The 16314-nt window shown below is 32.5% G+C and overlaps 1 protein-coding gene across 2 annotated transcripts in view; it reads right to left on the bottom strand.

Annotated features, from left to right (window-relative positions):
- The window catches only part of LOC140059424 (ER degradation-enhancing alpha-mannosidase-like protein 1), an 81848-nt gene that overhangs the window by 23408 nt on the left and 42126 nt on the right, over positions 1-16314 (bottom strand). For both annotated transcript variants that reach the window (XM_072105331.1, XM_072105332.1), the window contains exons 7-9: positions 14381-14463; positions 13664-13784; positions 4714-4884 (exon numbers count right to left, since the gene is read on the bottom strand). In XM_072105331.1, the coding sequence (XP_071961432.1) occupies positions 4714-4884; positions 13664-13784; positions 14381-14463 (375 nt within the window). The remainder of the gene's footprint in view (positions 1-4713; positions 4885-13663; positions 13785-14380; positions 14464-16314) is intronic.

Raw genomic sequence — 16314 nt, 5'->3', positions numbered from 1 at the left:
CAGTATATCCTGGTCATACCTCAAACTGGCATTTCCAGTAAAAATATGATAACATCTTCTATTAGAGCTAATATAAATGTTTACATTTTGAACATTTTGACACCAAGTTGAACTTTTTATGACATTTGGTTACAGAGATACAGACATATTTAAACATTAAAGGTCAAAGGTCAGTAAATTACATTTCCTGTGGATTTGGAAGAACATGTTTAATTAGAGTATATATAAATATGTATGCTCTTAACAATTTGAAACAAATTTCAAGAAATTTTGACCAGTAGTTATTGAGATATAGTAAGCCGAGGTCAAAGGTCAAAACATTGAGAAATTACATTTCCGGTTGTTTTTTTGAAAAAAGTTCTATTAGAGCGAATATAAACATGTACCCTCTGATCTATTTGACACCAATATCATTTCAATTGTCAAACCCGTTGCGGAGATATGGCTGTTTAAGATAGAAATATAAAAATTGAGGTCAGAGGTCACAGAGGTCAAATCAGATTTCCAGTAACTTTGTTTTGGTATCTCCATATCATGTTCTATCAACATGCCAAAGGGCACACTTGTATCCACTATGGTAACATCATTTCCCCTTAGGGACTGGACTAATAAAGGTTTACATTGATAGGCTGCCAGCCATACATATTAGGTGGTCATAGATGACAATTTGAGTGCTTTGTTCAGTTACTTGGTTAGACGTTCCTTGGTTTTGCTTCTTGGATGTTTCGAGATATGAGAAGCAATCCTCCAATACTAACATTGACTGCCATTTTGTAGTCATATTGCCAATCCAAGGAACCAATTTAAGGAGTGAGATTGTTAGAAGTGACTAAGAGGTTTTTGATGTTTACAGCATTTTATGATTTTATCTGCTTCAAGCTACTAAATGGTTTTAATTTCATTTTCTTTTCAGGCAGTCCACAACCAGACTTTGCTCAAAAACTTTTTTATCATCTCTGTGTAAGATATATTTCTTGAATTCTTTTGAAATTATTATGACAATATTAAAAGACAATGTTAAAAAAAAGTGTTGATTTTGTTATGGGTGTATTTGAATGGAATCGTGAAGGAAAATTTTGTGTTTTGTGTTGATGGGATATCCAGTTCGATTTCCTCATCTTGAGTAATACTAACAAGACCACCAACCCATTTTAACTGTTTTCCTTCTGTTCTAGAGCATGATCCGGGAAAATAGCACTATTTGAATACAGATTTTTTTCTTTACATTCAAATTAATTGCATTCTTTTATTCTCTGTTATACGGTCATCTACATCAAGCCAAGCTGGTTTATAATTGTGTTAGATGGCAATGTATCAGACGAGCATATAAATGAAAACCAGTCATGGGCAAAATGAATCTGTAAGATACCCTCCAAATAATATGTGTTATACAGTAATTGGGGTGTCTCAAAAACCCAGATCTAGAAAACTCAGATCTCAGATATATTTGAGTTTTCTAGATCTATAAAACTCAGATCTGACGTTTCTATATCTAGAAAACTCAGATATCAATATCTGAGTTTTCTAGTTCCAGAATGGAATTAGAAAACTCAGGTCATCAAATGATTGGTTGGTAGGTCATTTGGATCATTCCATTATTAATCAGAAGGTAGGTCATTTGAACTACTAGAGTATAAATAAATAAATACATTTTCTTACTAATATTGTAACATGCACGTGTTATGCTTTGGTGAAGTGAGGACGTGTTACAGTGATGCTCGCTAGCCCGGCCTTTTCAATTTGAGCATTTGACACGCCACCCCGGTCTAAAGGGGTTTGACTCCTTTAGTGCATGTCTCTCACGGGCAAACCTTGAGCCTAACAATTAGTTGGATTTTTTTTTACGTTTGATTTAGATTGGATACCACAGTTTTTTAATACAGATTTTAACACATTGCGTATACAAGTGGATGCAGATTCTAACTATATTTTGCTGTTGTGCCTGTAGTTTGCTGTTTTTAACCGTTTTTAACTTTATTGCTGTTTTAACATGTACTTTTAACCTTATTGTACTTTCGATTTGGATAAGTCTGTCAGTTTGAGGTTATGTGCTACTACCGATCTGTTATTTGTTGCAATATACAACGATGTTTGGTTTCAATAACTTCTTGTGTACGCTATGGCTGGTATGGTTGGTATGTGTATACTACACAAGTATGGCGATGATAATGACATGCAAGATTACCACGGATAAGCAGTTAACTTTTAATATTTCCAGGCTAAGCCAACGTAGATGTCTAAACAGGAAGGAATGTTTTAAATCCTCGGCTCCAACATTATATTACAGCAACCATACCGCTACATTTGATAGATATATAGAAATGTCTGGTGATGTTCACCCAAATCCCGGTCCTGTTTTAAACGGTGACAATAGCAAAATTGGATTGAGACCCAGCATGCTTTATTTTAACGCCCGTAGTGTTGTAAATAAACTAAGCGAACTTCAAGTTACAATAGCCAATGAAGCTCCTAGCTTAATGTTTATAACCGAAACTTGGCTGGACAGCACTATTTTGGATTCTGAACTGGTACCAGTTCATACTATATTTCGCAGTGACAGAAATCGTCTTATCGCCGCTCACAACGACCTTATTTGATGTTGATATTATTATTAATGATTGTAGTAATCTCAATGGCCTACGTCCTCTTTCTAATATTCAAACAACACCGGCTAAAATTCTTAGACTTATTAACAAATTACAAAAAGGTAAAGCACCTGGCCCAGATGGCATCACATCTACAATGCTTAAGTTAGCGGCTGCATACATTTGTGAGCCTCTGGCCAAAATATTTAATTTGTCACTCTCCATAGGTGTTTTCCCCTCCGAATAGAAAATGGCAAATGTTATTCCTATACACAAGGCTGGTGCAACCAATGATATCACCAATTATAGACCGGTTTCCCTTTGTTCAACAGTTGGCAAGTTATTAGAAAGAGTGGTCGCAGTAGGCACTTGTTCGATCATTTAGATTCTCACAAACTATTGTCAACCTGTCAACATGGTTTTGTAGCTGGAAGGTCTAGTCAAACGATACTTAGCACCACTTACTATTACTGGGCTAAAGTTTTAGATGAGAGAACCCCTCCTCCAATTGATGTAATTTTTTTGGATTGGAACAAAGCTTTCGATCGCATAAGTCATCCTATTTTACTTAAAAAGCTACATGACTATGGATTACGAGGTTCAGTGTTACAATGGTTTGTTTCATATTTGAAGGGTAGATCGCAGCAAGTATTATTTCGAGGAACTGCTTCCAATACCTGTAATGTTCAGTCTGGCGTTCCTCGGGGATCAGTTTTAGGTCCCATGTTATTTAATATCTTTGTTTTTGATATGCCAGCTGTTATCTCATCTCATATATTGCAATATGCAGATGATACAGTTATATATAGAGCTATTTGATCTCCTGAAGACCATCAGTCATTTCAGAATGATTTAACCTGTATTCTTCAATGGAGCATAACCAATAAAATGCTTCTGAATTCAACAAAATGTAAATGTATGCGCATAACAAGGTCATCTAGGTTAAGTAAACTTGGTAATAATTATAAAATAGGGGTTGACACCTTGAGCCAGGTTACCTCATACAAGTACATTGGGGTAACTTTTACTTCAAAATTAGATTGGGGATTACATGTGTCTCAGACAAGATCAAAAGCTTCAAAATTAATGGGTTTTATTAAGCGCATTGTTCGTTGCAGAGACACTATTGTAATTCCAAAATTATTCTGTGCTATTGTACGTCCGATTATTGAATATGGTATACCTGCTTGGTTACCTTACCAAAAAGGACATCTCTACTCATTGAAACAAGTTCAACGCCGAATGACTAAAATTTTTTTCTATGAGGACAATATTTCCTATGAACGACGTCTTAATGTTTTAGGATTAAGTTCACTTGAAAAACATTTCCAACTCTTATCCATGTCATTTATTGTCAAATGTCTTTATGGCATATATACTGTGGATATTTTAAACCATATTTCAATCAACCCTCGTCACGGTGATCATCTCATATTTGTACACCCTTTCGCCCGGACAAATTCTTTAAAATACTCAATTTTCCACTTATTTCCCCGTGCATGGGAGGAACTACCAGTAGAAATAAGGGATTCATTAATTCTAAATACAGGTATTTAAGACTTTTATAAATAAGCTTAAAATATATTTTAAGTAAGATTTTGCTATTTATTGACGATTTTTAATGATATTGTAATATATTTTAATTTATTTTGATATAGTATTACTGTATATGCAATTTTAATTGTTAATACAAATTTTATTCTAAATGTTTTTTATACAATCAGTGCAATAGGAGACCTACTAGATAGTGATTAAGTTCGCTTTTTAGGAATCCTGTCTCTGCCTGGTTTTGTGTGATGTTTTCTTGTTCATGTCCATGTTTTTTTATATTGTATTTTTATGAGACAAAATAAATGATTTTTGATTCTGGAACTAGAAAACTCAGATTTTGACATATCTTAGATCTGAGTTTTCTAGATCTGAGTTTTCTAGACACCTGTTACAATTACCATCAAATTTCACTCTATGGCATTTACAACTTTTAGTCAAATCATAAATCTTCAATTAATACGTTTATAGTGAAATTTTAACAAATGTTGCTGGTTGATATTCAACTAACACTAATAAGAAACAGAGAAAATATTTTTAAAAAAATGAGAAAAACATTATCCAAAAAATAAATCCAAACCTGGTATAAAAAGTAGGTAGATTCTGCAAGTTCAGGTCGAAGGGGGTAAAAGAAAACTTCAGGTTTTTTCAAGTGCCAGTTGTAACGTTCGGGGAGGGCGCCATATTTTCTCCAGATAGCATAATAAATTGCATGATTACATATTGCCTCGTCAATGTCACCTTTCAAAACCTGAGAAGAAAAAATATGTGGATATAGTGGATTCCAAACCAAATAAGTGTTGGGTTCAATTACCTTACAGATCTTTCTTTCTGGAAAAATTTTTAAATACTGTACTACTAGTTGTTGAGGTCAACTATAATTTCTTCAAACTATACCCACCTCCCACTTATGTGGTTTTCAAAATTCATTACAATACAAATCTTGTTGTAAAGCTGTTGGAAAACCTCTTTCTTAGTTATCCTAAACAACAAACTCCCTACGAAAATAACAAAATATAGGAAAGATTGGGGTTCATGCGCTTTATCAAATTTAATAAATAGCACAGAAGAGAAAAAACCCTATTAAAAAAATTTGAATGGCCATAATATGATGAATTCACATCTACAAATCATCAGCTTCAATAATAAGTGAAAAAAACACAGTTGGTCACCATTGACATGAATGAAAAAATACTATTTTGATAGATTTAATATACGTTTATACAAATGTATTGATTTGCAATGAATGGAACATTCCAAATTATTTGGTTTAACACTTGCATACCTCCATGGTTTAACACAAGTAGGTAAATTTATAGACCCTGGGAGAATAAACAGAAATAGTATTGTAATGCTATACAATACTGCAAATAGGTATTAACCACATTTGATCCCCATTTGAATCAAAAGTGTGTTGGTACTGTTAGATATAATATAAACAAATATAATAATAAACTTTATCACTGTGAGTGTGGGTAGCCCCTACTTTTAGATTATAAACACATAATAATATAATACTTTAATACTGTGAGTTGTTTCTCAACATTTGTATTAATTAATAATTACAAAAATATAAACGTATTAGTGGTCTTTAAAGGTACTTTACTATTTCAATCGACCATGAGACAGTGACAGTTTTAATAAAGTATTAAATCGGAAATGTTTTACTCTATTTAGTGGTATATTATTTATAGGCCTATAAAAAAATATTTCGTTACTGAGTGGATAATAAAGAAATATAAAGAATAATTTAATATAAAGAATATATTAAAAAAATTTTCCTCTTAGTACCTATCCTCATCCCCACCGCTCAACTCTATTGTTAGATACAAAATCCTAAACTCTAATAGATACAAAATTGGGTTTGTTTAAATGAGTCCAAATAACAAATTTGAACTCATTTTGTTTCTAGGTGCTAATTGTGGTTGACTACATAAATCATTGTGTCTATTTGTTTCTGTAAACGACAATGTTTTATAGTCCTGCCGTACGTACATTTGAAATCGCCATTTTTTTTACGCTGAAATTACTATGTATTCGAGAACCATCTGTGGGCACGAACTAGATGGTACGCTCGCTTCGCTCGCGTACCATTTAGTCTATATATAAATTTACGTAAGGGCAACATTCGGTAAATCGCACCTTACTTCTAGAATTTTCACTCGATGGTATATAAAGTTTGTTCGTACTTTCGGTACTGATTTTAACCACCTGATATAACCCTGTTTACTAATTAAATTGAGTTAGATTAGATAAATTAGTTATTGACAATTTAGACGAATTTAGGTTCAACGATTCGCCCCAAAAAGGGATGTTTTCCGATCGTGGTATACACTGTCTAATGGCACACAATAATGTGAGGATGTTTCGCAATTTCCTATCTTCTCCTACGATAATTGTTTTTAACTAGATGGTACGCTCGCTTCGCTCGTGTACCATTTAGGTCGTGCCCACAGATGGTTCTCGAATACATAATAATTTCAGCGTTAAAAAAATGGCGATTTCAAATGTACGTACAATAATACATGTCGTTTACAGGAACGAATAAATAGACACTGATTTATGTACTCAACTAAAATTAGCACCCTGGGAATTACTTCCGAAAGAGAAACTTGTCACAAAATGAGACCAATTGTTTAAGTCAAATTTAAAGAAACTTAATTTGTGTTTTGTATGTAACATTAGGGTTGAGGGATGGGGAAGAGGATGGGTTTAAAGAGGAACAATTTTTAAATATATTCTTTATCCATTTAGTAACGAAATATTAATTGTTTTCATGTTTTACAAATAATATACCACTAAAGACAGTAAAACATTGCGATGTAATACTTTGTTGAAACTATCACCGCCCTAGTCGATTGAAATACGGTAGTACATGATACATCACTACAACATATAATGTAAAACAATTTGTGAAAACCACCTCTATTCGGGGAAAATCATAAATTCGATTTAATCGTCAATAAATATTAAATTATCTAACTCAACTTAATTAGTAGGCCTAATGGTTTTCAATTGTTTCTTAGAGCCAATTCATACTTAAGTTGGTTCCTACCCTACCCACCAAAGTTGTTCTGCGTTTAGGGCATGTGATGCACCGTAGGCCTATGCTCTACTGGCTTTACAATGCTACTCATGCCAGTGAGGGAAGGGTGATGATGTGGGTGGTTTAACTGCAATAATAAAGATTTGTACACATAATATACGGCGACTGAAAACGCTAGCTCATTATCCGTTTAAAAAAAAATGTATATCCAACCTCTGCAGCTAGCTGCACAGATTGAAAAGAAATGGATCGAATTTCTGTTATGAGTCATACAGTACTTGCCTTTACGACGCCTGAGGGAATAGACACTTGTGGAACAGAGATTGGAATGTTCCATTCATCGCAAATAAATACATTTGTATAAACGTATATTAAATCTATCAAAATAGAATTTTTTAAAGAAAATCGGCCTGTCTTCAACATTATGATGCTGTACTCGAGCTGTTCAGCCGGTTTTCAGCCATGAAAAACAACTATCGTAGGAGGAGATAGGAAAACGCAAAGCATCGTTGTATTATTGTCTGCGGGTATTTTTCAAGACGGACATCCATTAGACAGTGTATACCACGATCTAAAAATACCACGATCTAAAAACACCCCTATTTGGGGCAAATCGTTGAACCTAAATTTGTTTTAATCGTCAATAACTAATTATCGAACTCAATTTAATTTGTAAACAGGGTTACATCAGGTGGTTAAAATCAGTACCGAAAGTACGAACCAACTTTACATACCATCGAGTAAACATTCTAGAAATAACGCGCGATTTACCGAATTTTGCCCTTACGTAAATTTATATATAGATAGCTGAAAACCAGTTGAATAGCTCGAGTACAGAATCAATCATAATGTTGAAGACAGGCCAATTTTCTTTAAAAAATACTATTTTGATAGATTTAATATACGTTTATACAATGTATTGATTGGCAATTATGAATGGAACATTCCAATCTCTGTTCCACAAGTGTCTATTCCTAGGCATCGTAATAGCAAGTACACTCATACGGTAACAGAAATTCGATCCATTTTTGTTTCAATCTGTGCTGCAGAGGTTGGATATAGGTTTCTTTTTTTAAACGGATGTATTTTCAGTCGCCGTCTATTATGTACAAAACTTTATTATTGCAGTTAAACCACCCACACCACCTCACTGGGATGAGTAGAGTTGTAAAGCCAGTAGAGAATAGGCCTACGGTACGAAGGATCACATGCCCTAAACGCAGAACAACTTTGGTGGTTAGATTAGGTATGAATTGGCTCTAAGAAACAATTGAAAACCATTAGGCCTACTAATTAAGTTGAGTTAAATAATTTAACATTTATTGACGATTAAAGCGAATTTACGATTTGCCCCGAATAGGTAGTTTTCACAAATTATTTTACATTATAAACATATAAAAATAAACTTTATTACTCACAGTTGCTTAAACATTTGTATTAATTAATACTGTAAAAATTACAAAAAAAAATAAATAAATAAAAAATCGTAGTGATTGTTACATGTACTGTACTGTTAAATTGACTATAGGCGACGGTGCAGTTTCAACAAAGTATCGCAATGTTTTACTGTGTTTAGTGGTATATTATTTGTAAAAACATGAAAACAATTAATATTTCGTTACTAAATGGATAAAGAATATATTTCAAAAGTTCCTCTTTGCACCCATCCTCTTCCCCATCCCTCAACCCTAATGTTACATACAAAACACAAATTAAGTTTGTTTAAATTTGACTCAAACAATTGGTCTCACTTTGTGACAAGTTTCTCTTTTGGAAGTAATTCCCACGGCGCTAATTTTATTTTGCGAAATTAAGAAATGTTCTTATTATAGAGATACGCGAGACACAAAAAATGGCCTGAAAGAAAGAAGAACTAGATTTGAACAAGTTAGTTATACGCACACCCAATGCCATGTGCATGCCATACGTTAGAAATTGCTCTAAAAAAAGATTATGCCATTATGACCTGAAGAATATATGTTGTTGGTGCTCAATTCTGTTTATTTTGTGTTGTGCAGTGTATCTAGTATACTGTATACACACAGTTTAGCATAAGTGAAAATATGGGACCCCACTTTAATTCTAATTTTTAACATGATGAAGAGGAAAATATGACTTTTTGAATTCAATGGTGTCACCATTTCCCTTTACGTATGTTTCCGAGCGGTTGAAAATACTTTAGGAATCTCCCTTGTGACATAAAAATATACACACAAAATCCACAAAGTTGTAAAATAACTCAAAAACAAACTTCAACTTAAGTTTCAACAATCCAGTAAGCACTTTAAACATTAGCTTCACAATAACTGTTACAATTGAATATCCAACCTCTAATCCAACCTTCTTCAAAATAAATGCTTTAATCAAAAAATCCTTCTCTCATCTTACAATTGTCATACTTCCCTTTGATACAATATGTTAATAACATTCTAGATCATTCCTTATACTTCTTACTCTATTGGATTTTCTATTAATATCACTTCTGAAATGTTCCTGATTGTTCTTATTAATTATACATGGTTTCTTAAATCAAACATCTTATTCTAGAATGTTCATGTAATACTTTACTGTATCTGTAATTACTGGTAATTTACTACACCATGGCCATATGATGACTTCACAACATCCAATAGCCTAAATGTTAACATGAATTTGTATCACAATTCAATAGCTTCCAGAAAACGTTTTAATCATGAGCATCACTTTTCATTCTTAGGAGCTACAGTATAACATTGAAATTTACTGTAAGGATGATGAAAAACAAGTGACTGTGACTCATGTTATTCACACTTTGGAACATGATGACGTCATCAAAATTAAATTGTAACTCTTGCAAAAGATAATTGATTGAGCAAACAAATAATAAAATCTGGGAGACTTATTGGATAAAGGGAGATGCGTCCTATTAAATGTGATGAGCTACTGTATGACGAAAAAGACAAAAATCCTATATTTTATATTCGGTTGGCCATACGTTAAAGAAGTAAAAATTTTGCATGAATTCATATCTACAACTTATCTGTTTGCAATAATAACAAAATTGCTAAATTACTTTAAAATAGATTAAAAATAGATAAAAATAACAAGACTGCGTGCTGCTCAATTTATGCTCCGAAATAACCGGTGGTCATTGACACAAAACATCATCATTACCCAAAATGCAATACGATTTTTGCTATAAAATTTATGCTTTCAATAATTAATGAAATATTATTTACTCTCGTTTGGTAGGTATTTTCAACATTTTGAGTCCCATTTTGTTTCCGTTTGGTGTTTAGTAGGTGTAATAAATTACCATTCCTAACACAGTATCATAGTGTCTACATGAACATTCTAGAATTAGATGTTTTGATTTAAGAAACCATGTATATTTATTAAGAACCATCAGGAACATTCCAGAAGTGCTATTAATAGAAACTGTAATCCCATAGAAGAAGTATAAAGAATGATCTAGAAGGATAGGAACATCTCGTATAGGGATGTAAAACTATTGTAAGGTTGTTGGATATTCGATTGTAAAAGTTATTGTGAAGCTGTTGTTTAAAGTGCTTACTGGAAAGTTGAAAGTTGAAGTTGATTGAAATTAAAGCCTTGTTTTTTGAGTTATTTTACAACTTTGTAGATTTTGTATGTATACTTTTATGTCACAAGCGAGTTCTTGAAGTATTTGCAACCGCTCGGAAACATATGTAAGAGGAGTTTGTGACAGTGTAGGACCAACCCTTCGCGAGCGTGTATTGACGCCTCCAATTTTTTAGCTTATTTGTTACTTGGATAGTTCACCAAAACTCCACCCCAAATTCCTCTTTCACTTTCGCAACAATGCTCTTAAATATCTGTCAATTTTTTCTATTGCCCACCATCCTTCTCCGTACTTTCTTTTCCTTCCACAACTAAATAACATATCTTGTGATTTCATTCGTCCAAAAAAATTTTCACTTGTTTGTTCTACTGTCAAAACCTTGAGGAAAACACACATGTTACTCGAACGTATATGACTCAGGGTAACAACTGTCAATCAAATAACTGTTTCGTGTTGCAGCTAAAAATTGCTTAGTGATAACTGGCTAAACAGTGTTCCAACACCGAATTGAAAGATGAGTTAATTTATTCACACCGATTTTAACCGGTTATTTGTATGCAGCAGAAACACAGAAACAGGCCCTAGGATAGACTGAAAAATATAATTTAAGTAAAAAACATTTTTTTTACATTCCGTGCACACTATGTGAATTGATAAGAGCAAAATTTGATTTGAATACGGTGCGCACGTAGTGCTAAAAACATCTTTTTTCACATGATTTATTTTTTTCCAGCCTTTTCTAGTAATTTTACCAACTTAACAAATTCGACTTAAAATCACGTCATACGAGCATGTCGAATTGGACAATTTGTGCACTTTTTTGACAAAAAGGTTAAAAAATTCGTCAAAATTATGCCTTTTTTAAACAGTCATAGTTTCTAAACTACACGGTAAAGTTTATTTTTATTACATATTCTGGAAGAGATGAGTTGTTAAAATCGGATTATGCATCAATATGGCTAACCGGACATTGTGATGTCATCGTATGGCCACTCAAATATAAAATATAGGATTTTTGTCTCTTTCATCATAGCGATCATCACATTTAATAGAGCGCATCTCCACTTATCCGTATTTCATTTCTCCCCATTTTTTTATATTGCCTAGGTAAATCAATTATATTTTGCATGATTTACCATTTATTAAATTGTGATGACGTCATCATGTTCAAAAGTGTGAATAAATTGGGTCACTTATTTTCATCATTCCATTGTTATAGCTCCTCAGAATGAAAAGTGATACTCATGATTAAACGTTTTCTTTTGAGAATCGGCTGTTGTGACGTCATTATATTTCCAGTTGAATTAAAAAAGTCAGGTTTTCATCTCTTTCGTAAAAATTCACCTCATTTAAAATGGCTCGCTTTTCGTGTCTAAAATTCTTAAAATTTTCATTAATGTAATTATTTAGATAATTATCTTTTAAAATTGCTATCTTTATATTACATTTTGATGATGTCATCAAGTTAAAAATTGGATCAAAAAATGGGTCTCGTAGTTTCATCTTTGCTACACTGATTATTCTGTAAATACTGTTATGCTTTATGACACAAAATAGGTACAATTCCACACTGTAAACATATTTAATTCAACCCAAACTTGTCAAAGAGACGAGTTCAAATCTAGTTAGAAATTACTTAAGGACGATATCAATCGAAACATCAAGAAACTCAACAGTTCTTTTCAGAAATAATATATGTGGTGTACCACAAACTTATATATTAACATGTGCACCATATTTTGCAATTAAAGTTCATTAAAATGAATGAAATCTACTACAATGTATGTAAAACAAAAATCAATTGCAAAAACCATTTTTCTACCCTTTGTACGAGCAACGCACAGGTATGCGCACAAAACGCAAACAATTGAAATGCTTAAAAAATGACCTGAAACAGTACGTGAAATTCATTATAAATAAATGTTGCACATTTTTAATTTTCAAATGCGTTTATGTGCGAAACTTCGTGTGGAACCATTTTTTACTCCATAGAAAGTTTACCCATGATATAAATTATAATTTTATAAATATTTGTTTGTGCGGTCTGCAAATCAATTTCTAGACGTGATTCACAAGTCTGTATTTTCAGAGAAAAATCGAAATAAAAACAAATAAATAAAAAAAAAAGACAATGAATACATGACTTGGGGCAAGTCTAACAGTACATGTGTAAAGTTTCATTTTTAAAAAAGGCTGTTAGCTTTAAATTTATATTCAATTTAAGAATTAGTAGTTGAGCTATTTTCATTAAACTAAAGTCAGGTGCACAACTACAGATATACATGCATCTACTGGTCAAGTTAGAACATAACTGTTTCGATGTTTTAGTGATATGCAAGTGATACACTATAATTCAAGTGCTCTCATAGTTTTTATTATTGCATTTTGGGTAATGTTAACGGTTTTTTTTTAATGACAGCAAATTTAAAGAGTTATTTGGGAGCAGAAATTGAGTATGAAGTATCGATATGCACCTGGTCATTTACACCGCAGTCCCATTTAAAAAAAAAACAAAATAACACTCTGCCTATAATATCTTGTCAAAAAAAAACTACACGACTGTTTTGCTTGGCCTTAGGCTAATTCCAGGCTGTGATTTGATTTTCGAGCTGGTGCTTGCCACGGTAGGCCTAGCTTCTTTCTAGGCATGGTGTATTCACGTAAACAGATATAAGTGAAAATAGTTCATTAGATACAAATAACGCGGCGCACGTCTCTTTACTGGGGTATTCACAATGTAAGTGAAAGTTTTTTTCTGCAGAAGTGAATAGCTTTTTAAAACTGCAAATGGCTCATTCGAAATCTGATTTAGTAATCTTCCTTTTCATGTTTTTGGGAGACAATACATCTTTAAAATAGGAAGAACAAGAATTAAAATGCAATAAAAAACACTATAGATACCTGAACTCCTGAGAATGCTGCCTGTAACGAGTCAATCCATGAATTAATCGTCTTACCATCCTCCATTCTCACATTAACATACATAGGGGTTTCACCTACTCCTGAATTACATTCAGGCCTCCTATTGTATAAATGGTAAGAAGTTGGGGTAAACATGCAAACTAAGAAAACCTTTTCATTCTTTTCAATGAATAATAAACTTTAAACATCAATATTAATTTATCACTAGATTATAACTTAATTTTAACTTTATACTGTACATGCAAATGTAAGGTGTAGGAAATATGAGCCTAGAAAGTTGTTTATACCACCAATGACCTGAATTAAAATGGACTTGGAATGGATTTTTTTTTCATTTTAAAATGGTGTTTGGAGGTTATTCAAATGCGCCACCTTGGGGAAATCCATCGCAAACAATTTGCGGATGACAACATTTTGCAAATAAAATCCTATTCGTTCCTGTCACAAAATACTGTTTTTTGGCAATAACTTTTTAAATCTATAGAACATTTGTGTCATAGTATATAATTTTGGTATACTATACAGTGAGCATGGTAAAATTACAGGATCAACTTAAACGACATCAAAATAAAACACAGTGAGTTAAACTTTTTACCAAGTGTCAATAAAAAAATAAAGTTTGGTTTTTATTCTATGATCATCATAACAACTTAAAAGCTATAATGTAACAACATTATATTTCATTATTGATCTTACCCTCTTCTATTAAATTTCTTTAAGTTTTCATATGCTTCATTGAACAACTGCAAGTCTCTTTCTTCACCAAACATGATAAATGACTGAAATAAAAAACAAGTTGATAAACTACTTAAGATATTTGAAAGATACTAAACCCTCTTTGATATCAGTAACCAGTTCAAAAACAGTAATTTTTTGTATGTGTCTATAATTTCACTACAGCAGATCAGGTAAAAGTATAAAGAAGCATTCAAGCAACATTTTGATGTATTCAAGAGTACAAAAAACTAATTAATAAAACTTAGGATGTTTTGACAGCCTGAACACACAGAGTGAGTGAAACTACTACTTTATCTGTAGTGTAGGTAGGGTACTAAAAGCCTATATAGATGCGATGCTATTCAGAACACAGTGGGGCCACTGTGGGTAGCTCCACACACAGACGGATGATCAGTAAACCATAAAATATAAGGTATTTATTATTTCACTATACTATATATACACAGCTAGTAAATAGTATAATTAATATATAAGCAGAGAACATACAATTCAACAAGCTGGCAAGAAAAGCCTAGTTAGAGCTAGTAGTAGTAGTACTACTGGTGTCTCCCTTTGCAAAAAAGCTGTATACGATCCGTATCAGTGAAAATGTATTACTCCAAACTAAAAGAAAGTCCTAGCCTTGAGAGTTATCTTCTTGATAAAACCAATTTCACAGGTGCAAGCTTAAAATTTAAATTAAGATCCAACACTTTACCTCTAGATGGACGAACCTGTAAATGGTCTAAAGAAATATCTGGCCACTGCACTATATGTCAGAGTGGTGAAATAGAAAATGTACAGCATTTTTTATTTAATTGCCAAGCTTTTAATGCTATAAGGGAGATCCAATTAGTGAAGCTAAATAATGACCTTGAAAATTTGGATGAGTCTGCAACATGGGAACATTTTATAAATGCTGATGTTAATGAAAAAACTACTATAGTTTTAGGGGGAGATATTAACTTGGATCCTAGTAAAGCTGTCTTGACAGCATTTGACAAATACTGTAAGAATTTCCTTAAAGTTGCCTGGAAAAAAAGATCAGAGTTAAAAAAGAGCTAATTTGCATTGTTGCTTTATAATTTTGTTTATTAATTTTCACTGTATATTGTATTTAATGTTGCAGAGAAAGACTGGTGTACATCTCTGTAAATCTTTTTAAATTTCTATTTTTGTTTACTGTATTCGTTGATCTTAAAGTTTATTTTCATACTTTAATTTGTTAATTAACTATTGTATAATTCATTTCCTTTTCTTTTTCTTTAAACTTATGAACGCACCGTCATAAAACGTGTGCCGCTGTTCTAAAAGCGTCTGTTCAAATAAAGTTATTATTATTATTACGTAGGCTGGCTCTCTGGCCTAGCAGCCCTAGCTAGTCTAGGAGCTAGGACATAAGAGAGTGTAGTAGGCAATAGAGAATCACAATAAGGCTCTCCTATATTTATTAGATAGCCTACTGATACAAATCAAACAAAGTTTTTCACAAGGCAATAAAATACACTAAACAGGTATACTACTAGGTAAAAGGATTTCAAAATAAACTGTTACAAATAAACAATTATTAATGAAATAGGGGGTTGGGTCCATGGGAATGGAATGTATATATTTATATTTGCTCTAATGAAACATTTTATAAAAAAAAAGACCAGAAGTACAACATTTGACCTTTGACGCCATTTCTCAATGCTACAGATACACAATGTGACTATTAAATGTCTGTAAAAACTTTGTTTTGCCCTCAAATGACCCAAGATATAGGTTCCTAATTGCCAACAGTAATTCCCAAAATCACACCTTTGTCACACACCTCGGAAGTATGCAAATTAGTAGTACAAAATAAGTTAAATAAAATAAGCAAATAAGGGGGGAAAAAGTTATGGATTTTAAATATATTTTTTATCCATTTA

Source organism: Antedon mediterranea, chromosome 9 (genome assembly GCF_964355755.1).
Source record: "Antedon mediterranea chromosome 9, ecAntMedi1.1, whole genome shotgun sequence".
NCBI classification, from domain to species: Eukaryota; Metazoa; Echinodermata; class Crinoidea; order Comatulida; family Antedonidae; genus Antedon; species Antedon mediterranea.
The sequence above is the reverse complement of the archived record's forward strand: the minus strand, read 5'-3'. Positions and strand labels throughout refer to the sequence as shown.